Here is a 17,746-nt window from a genome sequence, read left to right on the forward strand (position 1 = left end):
TTTCACACCTCAGGGGCTGACAGTTGTCACATTCAGAGATCAGCAAAGTGTGATTTTTCTGATGCTTTGGAAACACAGCATGAGCTGATACTGAACCAAAACAGCTGAAAACAGGGAAAGTAATTTGCATTTTTTTACAAGATAAGGGCTTAATTACAGAAAGGTTTTGGTTTTGTCTTTTCCTACAGAGCTGATGCAGACAGAGATGCACCACGTGCGAACACTGAAGATCATGCTGCACGTCTACGTCAGAGAGTTGAAGGAGAACCTTCAGATGGAATCAGGCAAGCTGGAATGTCTGTTCCCTCGTTTGGAAAGTCTTCTGGAGCTCCACACGCATTTCCTCACTTGTCTTAAAGAGCGACGGCAAGAAAACCTCGTCTCTTCAAGTGACAGGAACTACCTAATTAACAGATTAGCCGACATTCTGATCACACAGGTACGGAGAAGTCCTCAGTGACACTGCACACACTTTCAATACCTGGTATTAACGTATGTATGGACATTTAATACAATGAAAACATGAAGTGATGAGAAAAAAAATCAGTTTCCAAATGTTTCTCTGGTGAACATTACAGTGTCTCTGAGTAGGAATTCAAAAAAGAAAAATGAAGTAATTAAACTAATTTAAAAAAAAGCTAATAATCTTTGATACTCTAAGAGGCACATATTGTCAGAGGTGGTACAGGATGTAAAAAGATATGTCACAAATGTGGAATAAATAACAGCTCCTCTTTCTTCAGTTCTCAGGGGAAATCGGGGAGAGGATGAAGAACAGCTACGGAGACTTCTGCAGTCATCACACAGAAGCCGTCAGCTACTACAAAGAACAGCTGCAAAACAACAAAAAGTTTCAGAACATCATACAGGTGAGGGGATTCGTTAGCACGTTTTCATGTCAGGAGAAAGTTCAGTTCACCAGTGATTAAAGGATTCTAATCTAAAAGAAAGTGTTAGAGATGTATCGTAGTAAAATACAGTCCTGAAGTTGCTTGTGTCTTTTTGAATTTTTGTCATTTACTTATAAGAACAAAGACAAGCTGACAATTCAACATGTTGCTCTTTTAACACAGAAAATCAAGAACTTGTCAATTGTTCGGAGGCTAGGAGTGACAGAGTGCATCCTGTTGGTCACACAGCGCATTACCAAGTACCCAGTACTAGTGGAACGGATTCTACAAAATACTAAAGGTCTGGGAGTTTGACAGATAAAATACTGTGCATTACCTACAGCTTCTGTTGCTGTAAAGTACGTTTTATTTATTTATTTATTTTTTTGACCTCCAGCTGGAACCGAAGAGCACGAGGATCTAACTCGGGCTCTGGGTCTGATCAAAGATACCATCGTTCAGGTGGACTCTTTGGTTAATCTCTACGAGAAGTTGTCTCGACTCAGAGACATACACAACAAGATGGAGCCGAAAGCTGTGGGAAAAATCAAAGATGGCCGAATGTTTCGCAGGGAGGACCTGCTGTCGACCAGAAGACGACTGCTTCATGAGGGCACCGTCAACTGGAAGGCTGCGTCAGGCAGACTGAAAGGTGCGGAAAGGCATATTTAAAAAAACAAACCAAAATCAACGTTTTTATTTTTTGGTAGCAGGTTGTGGTCTGAAATTGTTATTTCCGATGGTTAATTTCCAGATATTGTAGCCGTTCTTCTGTCGGATGTGTTGATTTTGTTGCAAGAAAAGGACCAGAGATTTGTTTTTGCTACAGTGGTGAGTGGTTTATCTTCACTGTACATATGATTTAAATGTACATTAATGTTGAACAGTACTGTAAATGTCTAACCCATCAATAGACTAACTAATTTTCACCCCTACTGTATTATCCTCCCAGGACAACAAGCCGTCGGTGATCTCTCTTCAGAAGCTGATAGTCAGGGAAGTGGCCCACGATGAGAAGGCCATGTTTCTGATCTGTGCTTCCTCTAATGAACCAGAGATGTACAAGATCCACACCACCTCCAAGGAAGAAAGAAACACATGGATGACAAACATAAGGCAGGCGGTGGAAAGGTACATGTTGTGTTGTTTTTGTGTCGCAAGCATTTTGTTTTCATTTTAATGTCCTCTGCTCACATCCATCATGTTATAGTTTTTGATATTTTTTGTTTTTTTCATAACCAATCAAACAGTAAATGTTGTTAGGACAGAGACCAGAGTCAGTGCTGTTTTTAAAAAGACCTTTATTGGCATAATAAAGATGACCTCATCTCCCCAGATCACTGCCATTTTAGGTCTCTAATGTCCATTTGTCCAAACTACTGACTCTGTCCCTTTCCCCTTGCAGCTGTCCTCATACAGAAGAGCAGCTGTTCAGTGAGAAAGAGGAGGCTCGAGCTTCCAGGTTAAAAGACTTTCAAGGTAACTTTTAGGGACAGTGAAGCACCAGAAAATGACTCTAGGTGGTGCTCATGTGCCCCGTCAGTCATCATCAGACATCGTTTTAATATTTTCTTGCACAGCTTTTTAAACTTTTATGTGGATGCAAATAATTTTATTTTACATATTTATGTCTAAACATTAATTTTTATGTGGAGGTTCCTGCTTTACAGATACAAAATGAAGTCCTTTGACCAGTTCTGTACTTTCAGTACTTTCTCTTGGTGTTTCCTTACTGTATTTTGTTCCATGTTTCTCATGTGTAGAGCGGTTGGGTCAGAGGGACGCGGTGATCGTGCAAGCTCTCACTGAGAAGCTGCAGATTTTTGCAGACATGGCAGAGTCTGTGGCAGGTTTGGAGTTTACAGCCTCTCGTTCAAGACTTCTGCTTCGAGGAGATGCCTCGGACCTCCAGCAGGGGGAGACCTTACTCAAGGGAGCAATAACTGAAGGTGAGACCATGCTACGTACAGTATGTCCCTGACTGCTTTATTTGGTACTGAGTAACTTAGATGAATAATGTTTATTATTAAGGCTGTTCTTTTTCTGTATAAGTTTGGTTTGACTCTGACGTCATCTCATCTGCTCCCTGTCATCTTTTCATTCCAGTGGAGAATCTCCAGAACCTCCTGCAGTCTGGAGTGAGAGAAGAAGCTCCAGTCTCTGACTCGGAGGATGTCGGAGGTTCTGGGGTTCCACCCAGGAGAGCAGATACTTTTGGGGGCTATGACAGTAATCCCACCATACTCAGTAAGAGTGAGTGTCCAGTCCGTGATCTGAGGAAGTCCACCATCTAATCAACATCGTTAATGTCATTTATGGGTGACACTAGCACATGAATAAATTTGCTAAATCCTTCATATAGTATTGATTCTTTTCATTTTTTCTTTGGTTGTAATTGAAGCATTTTATTTTATGATTTTTACTTGTTTATAAAAGTATGTACCTGTGTGAAGTTTTGTGAACTTATGTTTGTATCAGCAAAGTTGAATTATGTGTGTGTTTGTCATTGTGTCCTTTTGTGTGTGTGTGCGTGTCTGTGCCAGATGGCAGTGTGAAGAAGAACTCCTCTGGTGAATCCAGAAACAGAGACAGAAGCCAGAGAGCCAGCTCTGACCCTCAGCTCAAAGACCTCTGTGGCAGCCACACCCTGGAGCAGACGGTAGGGGCTCAACATGTGCCCGCCGGGATGAGTCGCAGTGTTATTTCCTGTAAATAGTAAACAACCCAAGTCATCTGGAAAGTTTCCACGGCCTAATGTTTACTGTAACCTTGTCCTGTCTCGGGTCACTGCATTTGTTTTTAAATAGATACCTTTCAGTAAATCCTGGTGTTGAAGAAATATCAGGCCAAAGGTCACAGAGAAGATAGATTTGGTGGATGAAAACACTACAATCTTTTTTTTTTTCTTTCTTTAGATTCAAACAAGAGCAGAGTAGATTTTGAATGAAATTCTAAATATTTTGTTAACTTTGTTACTGATGAGTAAATGAAAGCTTTTTAATTGTTAACATTTTTACAAAATACAGTAACGGCAGCAGTACAGTGTGTGTTAGCTGCGTCACTTCATTAATATGCCTCTCTGTGTATCTGACTGTCCTTTCCCAGGTTGATGAGAGCACATGCTCTCCTGCCAGATGGAACAGCATCTGGTCCAACACCTTCCCTGAGGCCGAGGTAAACTCACCCTCTCTGATCTGTCACGTTGTGCTGCGTCACTTTGATATTTGACAACCATGTCTGCTGGATGTAAAAATATACACTGATATACAGTATCATAACAACAGGAGATGAAGTTTGTAAATGACTGACCTGATCTGCCTTCCACACAGTTCTTCGACAGAGTGCTGATGCTTTCACAGAGGCTCTATAGTCTACAGGTAATAACTCCACCTTTCATGCGCCGTAGATGAAAATAATTAAAAAGACTGCTATATATATATTGTTGTGCTTTAAATGATTCATTTTGTCATTTAACCTCAGGGCTACAACTTGCAGGGTTTTTAAAAAGATGATTTATTAGACATTTTTCTGATTATATAACTAGCCACAGGGTTCAATAAATAAATAAATCAAGAAAGGCTGTTTAAAATGTCCCGTCTCTGTAAATCAATTATTCCCAGGGGGGAAATGCACTTGATTCTCTGTATGAAATAAGCAAATTTAAAATGACCTTAAATGCAAATTAAATTTTACCAATAACCCTAAATCTTGACATTATATCATCAAGAGCAAAATGAACCACAACAGACACTGTTACAGTAACATTACTACAATTCAAAGGTCATGGTTAAAAATCTAACGTTTTTCCTTTCACCAGGGAATCATTTCACAGCAGGACAGTCAGATTGAACTCCAACGAGCCTCTTTGAACGAGCGAGCTTCCCTTCCGGGCCGCCACCGTGGGAACGTGCTCCTGGAGCAGGAGAAGCAGCGGACGCTGGCGCTGCAGAGAGAAGAACTGGCCAGTTTTCACAAGCTCCAGTCTCAGCACCGTCAGGAACAGCAGCGCTGGGAGAAGGAGCGTGAAAGGCACCGGCAGCAGGTGGAGGCCACGGAGGCCCGGCTCGTTCAGAGAGAGGAGGAGTGCAAACGATTGGAGGTGAGTACTCTCAAACTTCAGACCCTGATGTTGAATGTCTCATTAAATTAGTGTGGTATTTTGCTTGAAAAAAAATATGTAACATTGCTTGTTTTGTTTTTTTTTCTACAGGAGCAGCTCGCAAAAGAGAAGGAGGAGCTGGAGAGGCAGAGGGATAAGTACCAGCAGGACTTGGAGAGACTGAGAGAGTCCACCAGATCTGTGGAGAAAGAAAAGGAACGTCTGGAAAACCAGAAGAAACTCAAGAGGAAAACCATCGAGGTAAGATTCCTGGATCAATGCAAATGTGCATTAAATCAAACAGTATTTTACATCGGAAGGAAACATTAAACGTCTAAAGAGTTGTTATATTTAAAATAAAGTTAAAACTATTTTCCTTGAAGAACAGAATAATCTGTAATAATGTCAACCACAAAGACGTATTCATCAGCAGGAAAACATTGGTCTCTGCTCCCACGGTCTTTGTTATGGCCACAACATCAAGTCACACATACAGTATCGTAGGTTTTCTAATCAGTCATCTCAAGTGTTTCTCGTTCCTCCGTTCCTGCCGTGTTTTCCCTGCCGTCCTTCCTGTTTTGCCTTACCTGTATCTTTCTTTCCCCTGTGGCAGTACAATGCAGGCTTTTGTTTGTGTGTTTCGTGGGAGAGAAACTTTGAGAAAAATCCATTGAGTGTAATTCCATGCCCTGTGCTAAAAGCTCTGTAAGGGAGAGCCAGAAAAAGTGATTTAATATCAGCTTTTAGTTTTTGTGTCGGTGTCAAACTTTGGTTGATTGATTACGCAGCGACAACCTGATAAGATGTGAAACAGACAGTTTTACATCAGGACTTTTATGATGACACATTTTTGTTCTTTTCATACAAACATATTAAGTCTGTAGGGCATCACTCTTGATTTCTTTTGCACTGTACTGTTTTGTTTTTTCATGACAAAAGGTACTTTATTATTTTCTTTTACAGAAAGCTCTGTTTTAGTGCAAACAAACATCAATATTAATTTATTATGTATCTATTATTAATATTTTTTTATTTGAAATTATATTTTATAAATTAACAATCAAAAAGACAAATAATTAATTTAGTATCAATATGTTATTTAATTCATTCATCTTTCATTGGTTATTCCACTTCACGGGGGTTGCCGGTGCAAATTCCAGCAGCCATTAAGTCAACTCACCTCACTCTCCACTTTCTATTATAGTTTACAAATTGGTCCATCGTGTCCCTTATAGAAAATAATGGTTGTTTCATAATTATTATATGACATTTAAAGTGCAAGAGAGTTTCAAACATGTAATAAGGACATAATGACAGAATCATGAACAACAGCTGAGTCACACCTGGTTTTGTCGACAGACAAGAGAACATGAAAAATAAAACCCCCAAGTAACCGTGCGGTTGTTCGTGCTGACTAATGTTCTCGTCAACAACAAAGTGTTACAACTCATTGAGTCGCTGTCTTTAATTTCTGTTTTAAAAATAGGGACTGCAGCTACATGTACATGTTTTTCCACGGAGGCTGCAGCGAGTCATTGCCGCTCCGTTAAAGTAGTGCAGCATGTCGTCACACACATGTTTAATCCTTCAGCTGTGCCCGTTGTTTATCCTGAATACCTAGATGAGTATCTAATAGGTGACAAAATGCCATCTTCGAGTCCTAACGTGTCCTTAAAAATGTGCAGCGCTTGTTTGTAACTGTACTTTCCTTAAGGCTACAGGGCGACTGGAGTTTCACAGAAACCATAACAAATAAATAACCCTTAGTTTTTTTAATGGACCATAAGAAGTAAATGATACTATAATTATCAGCAGGTATGCAACTCAACGTGCTGGGGTGATGACGTTTGCTACTGAAAAATACACCCAGTAGGTGGCAGTAATGCATATTTAAGAAAATAATAGGTGAAGCAGAATTAACATAACGTGGCAAATAATTCTATGTAAAATCTCTACATTCAAGATTATTAGAGAAGAAATAAGATAGTGAGAATTAATGATTCATTTTTTTTGGTTTGATTTCTAAATCAATTTATGTTGGTGTTATTTTTTACATCAATATCTGCATTAACAATATTAATATATTAATCAAAAACTTACTTTTCTCACTCTAATGGAGAAGGCTGTAGTATGAGACTCTAAATGAACTCAAACGCTTTATCTTGAAATATAATAAAATGGAGAGAAAAATGTGAAAGTGACAGACACGAGAGAGAAGACAAATTAAATATTTAGTTTCCATTAAAAAAGAGGAGCAAAAATGTAGAAGTTTTTCTTAAACATAGACAGAATAACTGGGGTAAAACTTTCATGTCACAAGAACTCGTTCAGACTGAACTGTCATTATAGGAATGGTTCATTTTGAAGCCATGTAAACAGTGGAAACACAGTAGTTGTAGTTGACCATAGTAGGTGAAAATAGTTGTTTACTTTTTTAAATGTCTTGCTGTAACTGTAGTGACCAACAATCCACAAGTTAATGCGTTCATTCCAGAGATAACATGACAGGGAGACCTTTTCAAAGACTTCGCTTCAGAAGCCGACAAACAACATCAGCTGACATTATGTGCTGCATTTAATCATCTCATTACTGACTATAGAAGACGGGCCGCTGCCTGTGGGTTATACCTGGAAGATGACATGGTTTCTGCTGAAAACCACAGCCGCTGGTCACGTGAAGTGAAGTGAACTAATCCGACATCATGAGTAATGCAGGGACTCGGGTAATAACAGAGAGCGTGTGCTAATACAGCGTCACTCAGTCACATAGGTGGTTGTTTTTGTTTTTTATTGTTTATTTTTTTTGGTAATCTACTTTGGGACAGGTTAAAACTAGAAGCACGATCCACTCGGCACATCCTGAGCTCATTTGTTCAGGGTTGGTGATGGTGTTTGTGTCTGTGTTTTTTTTGTACACATGGAGATGCCTGTTTGTTTTTATTTATTTTTTTTCCAGTTCTATACTGCTGACTCCACAGTGGGGCCTTTTTTTTTTTTGGCCGTGGTTTTGGGAAGTTTGGAAGTGGTTTGTTTCCTATGCGTCACCGACATCAAACATTCTTATCATCTGGATGTGTTCCAGTCACAGCTGGCTGGGTTATCAACAGACATTTAAGTACCAAAAACCCAACATTAAGACTCATCAGCAAGGCAAAAGAGCTATGATTAAACCTTGTTACGAAAAAAAAACAAAAAAAAAAAAACGTCTCCACAAGTTTACTTTTCTCAGTGTGAGAGTTTAAGCAACAGTTCGTGTTGCGGCATGTCCTGACTTCAGAGGATCTTTCATGTGTTATCTCTGGCCTCTTGATGAGGAAAGCTCTGGCCTCTAGCGTTTCTGTTGGCTGTGACCCAGGAAAGAACCTCTGCTTCAGGCCCTGTGAAAATGTACAACACGGACCTCAGCTGCGATCATGTGATTCTGAACGACTTTTAAAAGTTAAAAGCCAAAAAATCCAGCCCAGAAGTTGCTAAATCGAATGAGAAAACAAGCGTCACAAATATAAAATATATGACAATTCTGTTGCCGGGAATACCTCACTAATGTCTTTTCTTAAAAAAATTGTATATTTTGCTCAGAGGCCTAACACTAAATTATTACCTTGTAGGAGTACAAGATGTCAGGAGTGTTTGTAAAACATGGGTACTTTGGCAAACGTCAGGAGTGAAGTTAAAGGTCAGTCGTAAACTCTGAGCTGCGTCTTCTGCACGACAACTCCAGCTCCTCCTCTCGGTGATCTCGGTCTATAGATTTATGATGTTGCTGCTGCTGCTGAGGCTGTCATCTGCTAGAAAATCAATACGTTTCACCAAATACCTTAGCTCAGTCACAGCATAATGCATGCAGAAGGGGGCGGTATTGGAAATTACACATAAGATACTGTTGAAATAGAAATAAAAAAAAAACTTTAGTGAAAAACTAAGTTCTTAGTACTGATTTCAAAGATTTCTTCCATAGCACAAAGAGATGTAAGAAAGAAAATATATAATAGTATTTCAAAACTCCAGTTCTTATACCTGATGTTGTCTAGTTGTTTGTTGGTGATACTGATGAAGGATGTGTTTTGTTTTTGTTTGTTTTTTTCTGTGCTGTACATTTCCTGGAGTCCTTCGACAGTTGCATTCAATTTCCCGGCAAGTATTAATGAAATTCTTTCTCTGGTCGGGGAAACGCAGATGAGACTCGTCAGCCGAGGATTACCTCACTGGACGGTGTCCACTGTGTAGAAGACCAGACCCTTTGTGTAGCTGTAACTGGAGACGTGTATGATATTGAGGGATCCAGTCAGTGTTCAGGACGAGAGGAACTGGGCTGTATAATTAGCCAAGTCAGGCCTGTTGTTAGCGGAAGCTTCTGGAAAACAGCCAGTGGTGATTGTTTGTGTGCTGTCAGTCAAAGTCTCTTTGTGCTCTGAAAAGCTCTGCCCCGTTTACTTCCCTGGAAACCTGCTGTTGGTGCAGTCCCAAAACTGCTCACCTTGTTCTGGGGGGGAGGGGACGACAATGGAACATCTGTGTGCCAAAATGAGTGAGTGCAGATGGAGGAAAATAACGGAGGAGGAGGTGGAGGTGAAGAAAGGAGGATTTACTGTGGGGAGACTCTCCCCCGCCCTCCCCCCTCCGCTGGGCCTCTCTCTGCCTCGGGTCACCTCGTCATGCTCTGCAGTTACAGCTGGAGGGGAGGCTACGGTTTTTAGGAAATGTAACAGACATACGTACTGACACTGTCACAGTCTGATGAGTTTGCCCTTCATGCCTTGAACACAGTCATCATATACCACCCCTCACCCCCACCCCCCGTATCCTCACAGGAAGTATTCTACATCATCATCATCAATCTTGTAACGTGGGTACAGAGTCAGCAGAGCAAAAACTCTGAGACGTTTCCTTCAAACCTTTCAAAGACCAGCATGTTGTGTTTGTTGATAACAGAGTGACTGTTGGACAGTTTGTTACAGAAGAGTGACAGGTGGTCAGTGCAGTGGACAGGAAATTCAATTACAGTTCAGTGCCAATTCTATCTGTGGCACTAAAAAAAAATTGAAAATTAAAACAAATTTGCCTTGCTTCACTCGCTCCAGTGGGGTTCCGACCCCTACTTTTGGAACCACTGGTACAAAGGCAGATGCAGCCAGATGATCCAAAGTGGTAGAAGAAGAAAACAACTGCATTTTCATTTAGACAGGGGGAAAATGAGAGCGTTTGGCTCAGAGCGTCGGTGGTTATCACTCTGGTTAATATGAGAAACAGGAAGTGATGTTTTGTTTGCCTGCGTTCTGGTTGGTCATCATGACCACATGTTGACGAGGCAGGTTTAGGACAACAGTCAACACTGCAGTCTGGACATGACTGTTCTTCAGTAGTCGCACATTCAGGGTCTAATCACATCAGATTGTCTTTCCTCCAGTTTAGTGGTTAAACAGACAGTGTCATCAGTGTCTTTCATCCAGTGATGTCATGACAGCGGTTTTCCTTGTTCAACAGCTCCGTCTGTTTAGTTCAACGTGCCTTCATGTGCTCAGGGACCACGAAAGGGTTTAATGTTTCTCTCGTTGCGTGTACGTGCGTGCAACATCAAATGCTTTTCAGCAAAGTGTGTGCTCAGCAGAAACTAACATGTGTCTCTGATTCTCCCCTTAAATCCATAAATGCCGGCCTTCTCAACGGATTGTCTTTCTCTAATGACACGGCAGCTAACACAAGAGTCATTGTGTGTCCGCACATGGGCGTGTGTGTGTGTCGGTTTTCCGTGCACTAAACCTGTGTCATGGTTTCATACATGGCCCATACAGCAAACCACTAAAGCTGTGTCAAGGTTTCATACATGGCCCATACAGCAAACACATCTAAACAACAAAACGGAGACAAAAGTGAAGCCACACACTCCATAACAAAAGTCTAAACTTCCAGAACAGAAAGGTTTCATTTTGCCCTCAGTGAATAATTTCATCTGCTCTTCCTTAATCTTCTAGGTGGTTCCTCTCTCTGGCAGCCTGAACGGAGAACTTCTCATGTCCTCTGGCCTCACGGGCAACACCAGCATTCCTGAACTGCCCTTGCCCCCGAAGCCCCTGGTGCGTAGCAGCCTGACCGTGGGACCGGCCGACTACCCGGAGCGACCTGAGGTGCTTTTGCGACGAGAGACGAGCTCCTCCACCTTGCCCCTGAAGACGGAGGTGCCGCTCAATCTGTTGAGCACCACAAACCAGCAGCACAAACCGGTGGGCGTGCAGCAGCAGATCCCCACCAAGCTGGCCGCCTTCAGCAGTGGCAAAGGGAAGTTAGGCAAAATGAGCAAAACCTCCAGTCGCACTGACAGCACAGGTGAGTCCTTAGGTTTGAAAACTGAAAACCAAATAAAAAAAATGTTATTCAGTTTATCTGTTGTTTAGTTATTGCGCCCTGATGTTTTGCAAAAGATCCAACATATTCCCTGTGATTATTGGAATTTATATTAAGGAGTTGATGGATAGAATAATTATGTTTTAAAAAAAGGTGGTATATTTTATATATTTTAAATTATTAATATCGTCCTACCAGGTAAGCTTTTTACCTTAATCAATTTATTATAAAAATTAATTTTCTTCCTCACTGATTTCCTGACATGAGTTTGACCTCAGACATTTTCTCATCATTTGTGGTTCAAGTTTATCAAATCTAATTTTTTTTTTATTTAATCAGTTTCCTGTTTACTCTCTTCCCCCTGTGTTTCTCCTCCTCCTCCTCCTCTTCTTCTTCTTCTTCTTCTTTTCAGCCTCAGTGGACATGAAGCAGATGCTGCCAATGAAGCTCTCTGCCCGAGACGAAAATGCCCTCAAGGCTAAGCGCTCCATCAGCCCCCACCAGCAGCCCTTGATGTCAGCCCTGCATCACCACACAGGTTCCTAATTATACACACACACACACGCCCTGTGTCACTCCATTAAGACGAGGTCTGCGTTGTTGACGCCGTTCACACACACACTCAAACGAGAGACGCGTTCTCCACCTGGGCAAACTCGACCCCGCCCCGATCACGTTCAGCTGCGAGGCCGCCCTCATGCCCAGCCTCGCCCTGTGTAAACACCTATCAGTTTCACATGCTGCTCTGTGATTAATGGCCGGCTGCCTGGCTGACACAGGCATTTTAACACTTTAATCCGGTGCCCTCACAATAACCACTCACAGAAACGCAGACAGGATTTAATGTTGCAGATTAGGATTTGAACCAGTGAGCTTAGCTGTTGTCGAGACCGTGCTGCGACCTAATCTGCTGCTGTAGTTTAATAATGTCATTTATTGTTCTGTTATCCACTCTACTTTGGGGGGGGGGGGAGAAAACACTCCCTCGTCACTACTTTACGGGACAAGAGAAGAAGTACTTAGAAGCATTAGTGCATACAAAATGTTTAAAGTATTTTACTGGTAGATAAAGTGGAATGCTTTGACCAGATTAATAACAAATCTCCTCAGACATCATTTTATCTCTGCACAAATTAGCTTTCACACATGTAGCAGTGTGCTTTTATTTTATGCTTCTGAAAATGTTTTGTTGGAAAGTCGACCTTTAATCAGGTAGACATGTCGATGGTTATTGGTTGTTTTTTTTTCTGACTGTATTTTGTCAGCACTTATTTATACGTTTTTCTTTACTTCTACTGAGTTTCTCTGTTGACCTACTTTTTTATTTTCTTCTTCTTCTACTTTTTCCATTTCTGCGACTTACTTCTTCTACTTTTTCCATTTCTGCGACAGATCAACCCAGTCCTCCAGACACCGGAGCAGACAGTCAAACCTCCACCACAGCTCCGACCACCATCGCCACCTCTCATCCCGCTGTTGCTCAGAAGCCCCCCGTCCCCCCCGCACAGCCCTCTGTGCCTCTTTACAGCCACACCTCAGGAGTCCAGCAGGTGCAGTCCCACGTTCAGCCACTGGGCTTGAGTTCCAACCTCCAGCCACATGTCCCGATGAACCAGGGGCAGAGCCGCAGCCAGACCACTCCACCACCCTACAAGATCTCCACGGAAGACTTGAATAAAGAGGACGTCATCTTTTTCTAGACCCCTCACATCCAGCACTGAGAGAGAAACGTTTTCAATGAAGGATCTTTTAAGCTCTTTTTTATTTAATTTTTTTTTGTATGGATGGGAAACCTTTGTCAAACCAAACGCCTTTAATAAGAAGGTTTAAATGAAGTTTGAAGTCTCCAAAAGACAAATGTTGGAGCTGAAGGTAAAACGTAACGCAGAAGAACACCTGCGTCTGCTCGGCTCCGTCACCGAGGATCATCAGCAGAGGTCAAGGTCAAAGGTGCAGAGATGAAGTCCTGACCTGAACTCATCATCGACACTCGACACACTTCACATTTCATTTCCACAGTGTGAAAAACTCCATTCCAAACAAATCGAAGAATCGTTTCTCTTTTCTCTTAACCAGAGTTATTTAAGGTTTTCACAGACTTCAGTCTTAAACAGTCGCTGTTGAACTTAATGTGGATTTAGTCAGAACTCAGTTTTTAGTTTATTTTATGTTTTATTCAGGCAGTTTAATTTGAACAATAGTCAAGGGAAGGACATTTATTATTATTATTTTCCAACTCGAAGGTTTGTTAGTTTGGTCTAAAGTACATCTGTGTACATCAGCACTAAAATCATTTCAACAAAAAAAAATACTTGTATTTTTTTATTTCTACAACTGAAGTCAGAGTTCTTGTGTTTATAATACCAAAGCTGTATTTGAACACATCACCGTTTATCGAGGTTGGTACTTAATTTAAAGTAAATGTTTGGTGTCAGTCAAACTGATCAATAATTATTACTGCAGTCATTGCCTGTAGGTGGCAGTAACGTTGCCACACTTCCATGTTTTTCAGTGAATCTGAATTCTGATCTTCTCGTTTTTTTTTTTTTTGTGTCATATTTTCAACCAAACCAGACTTCACACATGGTCTTAAGTTTCAGTGCCCGTCAGCTCTTCTGGACTCAGATGAGCAGACGGACCAATCAGCTGTTGTCTCTGGTGTCGCTCTTCAGACCTGACGTATGCACAAAGTGTTTCCCTCTGTGTCTTCGACCAGAGGTGAAACAGATGATTTTTTTTTTTTTGTCTTTTTTTTTCCTCTTAACTTTATTTGATCACTACCTGTCCAGTTGGAGCTTGTTGTCAAAGTTGTGATGTACAGTAGGTTTATGTATATAGATGTACATATTCTACTGTTGTCGTGTGCACTGACTGGTGTCTGATTTTTTTTTTTTTTTTTTTTTAAATATGAAAAACGTTGAAAACAACAGCCAGGCGTGTACATACGTAGACATGGAGGAAACACATGTGACATTATGGTACATCTTTTTATTATTGTTATTATTATGAAACCACAATCAGTCATTGCTGTGTTAAAAAAAACGAAAAAAGAAAAGAAAAGCAGCTAAAATTACACTGTATTCCTGTTATAGTTCTGAGGTCGAGGTGCACTGTCTCTGTCCTGCCAATCACGGCTGACGTCTTTACTTTGATGTGTGTATGTGGCAGCGTGTGTGTGTGTGTAAAAAGAAAAACCGACCGTCGCTTCTGTTTGTAAAAACCAAAGAGACAAAGGCCGGCTGGGCCTGGGCTTCAACCTCCGCTGTTTGAAGGATCAGTGAGGCCGTGCTGGATGTGTGGTCTCCCACAACGTCTTATTACCCCTGACAACATCCTGCTGGACGCCTCGTCCACTCCACGTCCTGCTCCAGGTCTGATCTCTGAGGCTCTGATTGGACAGACAGAGATCACCTGGAGAACTCTGTGGACGTGTCTTCCACTGTAAATGGACTCTTAATGTCCACTGTCCTCACTGAGACAACAAAAAGAATCCTGAGGACATTTGGTGTCCTCCACCACAGCTGTCAACCGTTGTCTCCACTCTTCAGAGTGTTTTCTTAACCTTTGACCTGTGGACTGTAAAATGGACCTCATTGGGACAACGTTCCTGCCGAAAGAGGAGAAAAAAAAAAGGACAAGTTTCTGTAAATTATTTTTCCACTTTTCGACATCTTAAGCCAGTCTTTCACATCATTGTTGTGTGTAGTGTGTGTGTGTGTCTGCGCACACACACACACACACCTCTGTACATACACACTGTAGGACCTGTAAAGTGTAAACAACCATGGACCCGTCGATTTTTTTTTTCTCTGCCAATTCTACACTAGTCACTTTGCGTAGTAGCATACTTGAAGGAGGAAAACGAATGTTGATGATGCTTTTTATTATTTTTAATATTATTGTTGTTGTTTCGAAAAACTTGTATTTACCAGGAGTTTGTAGCACACGAAAGTGATTTTTCTTACTTTTTAATTTTCTTTTGTTCACTGCCAGTTCTTCGACCGACCTGTGGACACAAACTGCTGCCTTAGACAGAGTATAGAAATTAAAAACAGTCCAGACATCAACATTCTTTTTGTTCTGTTTTTTTTTTATTCTTTTTATTTAATTGTCATTTGTATCATTGCTGTTAAAACCCTGTTATTATTATGGTTTTCCACACACTTCTTGTCTCTGTTATCCCGACCACCCAATTAGCTCACACTGTGGCAGAGCTGAGGTGGAGCAGGAACAGTGTGATGGACCCTGTATTTAGACGGCACTAATAACAGTCTATTCCCAGACAAAGCTCTATTTTCAGGTGCTGCGTTCGAGGCCGTCCAGTGTCTCTGTAGGTCTGGTCAACGGCGGCGCTGCTGCTGCTGCCTTCGTCGTTATTGTCACTCAGGCCGCGGAGACGCTCCATCAGCCGCCAGTTTTCATTGTCTGCTGTCATTAGTGGCTTTTCTCTGTCTCCTCTCCACAAGCATTTTTCCAGCCCTCTCTCCTACGTCTGTCTTTGTTTTTGTCTCGCTCCATCCGTCTCCTGTCTCTTCCCCTCACATCCAGCGACTCCCGTCTGTCCATCTCCCCACACACACACTCGCCCCGTTGCTTTTTTTTTGTTTTGTTTAGTTTTGTTTTTGTATTGAAGCCTCAGCTGCTGCTCTTGTGCGACAGAACCTCTTCTGACCACAGAGTTGAACAAATCGATGCTGCTGTGAGACGGGCGTGCAGACGAAGCCTCCTCACAGGCTCATAAAACACTCACACACAAATCTGAGCTTGATAGACTCTGTCTCTGTTGGTTTGTCTCTGTTATTGTTCTTCCACTCAGATTTAACAGCTTCCTACAGGAAGGAGCCAACGGCTGTCGGGAGACCACGGACCACGGTTTGGACACCAACCAACACCAGCACTTGGGTTTTCAGCCTGTGACGTGGTGACAAAAACATTCCTCTAATAAATCTCTGGAGTTCTGAACTCATCGACAATGACAGGTACACACTTAAGTTGATGGAAAAAAAATGTAATATTTGTATTTTTCAGTTGAATATTTTGTGTAAATCTATATCAATCCAATACTTTTACAGATGTATTCATTCACGCCACAAATGACAGCACGGTGGAAGTGAAGTGAAGTGAAGCCGCAGCTGAAGTACATGATATTTTACAAGACGACATTCATCATGAAGACGTTGACTTATTCTGGTCTGGAACCAGTGGGTGAGCTGACAACTGCTTTCTTCTTCTTTTTCTTTCGGCTTTGTCCCTTTTTCCACAGCGAATCATTGAAAAAAAAAAGCTGTATTTGAATGTGTCTTAGTATTATATCTCACTATATTTGTAAAAAACTGAAGAAATGTAACAAAGTCCAGTCTTACAAGTCTTTTTCTTCTTTTTCTTCTTCTTCAGGTTCCAGCCTCAGCCTCTGTCCAGGAAGTGAAATCCATGAGTTCTGACAGCGTATCATCCACGTAAACGTACAGCTCCTAAACGATTCACAACTTTTCTCTTCAATCTCTTCTTTCTCCAAAATGTACGATTTTTTTTCTTCATAATAGTTGAAATCCACAGCTTCTTGTGAATTTACCTTTTTGTCTTTTATTATGATTTGCATTTCGACTGTTATACTTCTTTTAGACTTATGACTTCATTCAAATTTAGAAGTTTTTTTTGTAATTTACAACTTTTTCTTCTCACAATGGAACAACTTTATTCTTGTTAATATATGACTTAATTCTCATGATTATATGATTTTTAACCCAATTTTGATAAATAAATTAGATATATATATATATTAGGGCTGGGCAACGATTTAAAAATATTAAATTATTATATTTCATTATTAATTTATGACTTTGTCGTCATAAACTTGTGACTATTTTCTCAGCATTTATACATTTCCTCCAGTTTGAAATTCTAGATAAAAAAAAAACCTGAAATTCTTTCTGCTTTCGTTACTAACTCCTCTGTCCCAGACTTTGTCCCCTGTGACCCCCCCACACCCGCCCCCACCCCTGCCCCCCTACTCTACTATTCCTGTAGTTGATTTGGTGAAGAAGTGCAGTCGTCGGCTGCTTATCAGTTGTTCCTGGCTGACACAAAGGTCCTCTTGTTGAACGGACACAAAGCGGATTCTTCCAACACCCAGGGGTGATCACAGGGAGATAACTGCTCATAAACATGTCCCTCAGAAAAGACAGGTCTTTGGAAGATAAGGCTGTTTTTTTTTTGTTTTTTTTTAAAGGTTATCATGGACAGATAAACGTCGGTGGAGTTTCATCATTGTGTGTGTGTGTGTGTCTCCTGCAGAAACGCTCCACTGGATGTGGATGAATAAGAATCTTTGTCCCTCCACCTGCTGCACAGGTCGACATCAACAAAGGAAGTCCCCGAGACGAAGGAGTGAGAAGCCCCGCCCCCTCACCCCCAC

At 41.2% G+C, this 17,746-nt stretch overlaps 1 protein-coding gene across 3 annotated transcripts in view; it reads left to right on the forward strand.

The window, feature by feature from the left end:
* arhgef18b (rho/rac guanine nucleotide exchange factor (GEF) 18b) overlaps window positions 1–15,400 on the forward strand; it is a 32,881-nt gene extending 17,481 nt beyond the window's left edge. For all 3 annotated transcript variants that reach the window (XM_025065686.1, XM_008330524.3, XM_025065680.1), the window contains exons 15-31: window positions 189–439; window positions 744–869; window positions 1,074–1,191; window positions 1,288–1,542; window positions 1,645–1,721; window positions 1,843–2,021; window positions 2,296–2,369; window positions 2,654–2,839; window positions 2,997–3,143; window positions 3,434–3,549; window positions 3,996–4,064; window positions 4,220–4,267; window positions 4,708–4,989; window positions 5,101–5,250; window positions 10,962–11,313; window positions 11,744–11,869; window positions 12,724–15,400. In XM_025065686.1, the coding sequence (XP_024921454.1) occupies window positions 189–439; window positions 744–869; window positions 1,074–1,191; window positions 1,288–1,542; window positions 1,645–1,721; window positions 1,843–2,021; window positions 2,296–2,369; window positions 2,654–2,839; window positions 2,997–3,143; window positions 3,434–3,549; window positions 3,996–4,064; window positions 4,220–4,267; window positions 4,708–4,989; window positions 5,101–5,250; window positions 10,962–11,313; window positions 11,744–11,869; window positions 12,724–13,031 (2,864 nt within the window). In that variant the 3' untranslated portion in view covers window positions 13,032–15,400. The remainder of the gene's footprint in view (window positions 1–188; window positions 440–743; window positions 870–1,073; window positions 1,192–1,287; window positions 1,543–1,644; window positions 1,722–1,842; window positions 2,022–2,295; window positions 2,370–2,653; window positions 2,840–2,996; window positions 3,144–3,433; window positions 3,550–3,995; window positions 4,065–4,219; window positions 4,268–4,707; window positions 4,990–5,100; window positions 5,251–10,961; window positions 11,314–11,743; window positions 11,870–12,723) is intronic.
* Window positions 15,401–17,746: the final 2,346 nt, after the last annotated feature.

Source organism: Cynoglossus semilaevis, chromosome 2, assembly GCF_000523025.1.
Source record: "Cynoglossus semilaevis isolate Cse_v1.0 chromosome 2, Cse_v1.0, whole genome shotgun sequence".
In the NCBI taxonomy this organism is placed as follows: domain Eukaryota; kingdom Metazoa; phylum Chordata; class Actinopteri; order Pleuronectiformes; family Cynoglossidae; genus Cynoglossus; species Cynoglossus semilaevis.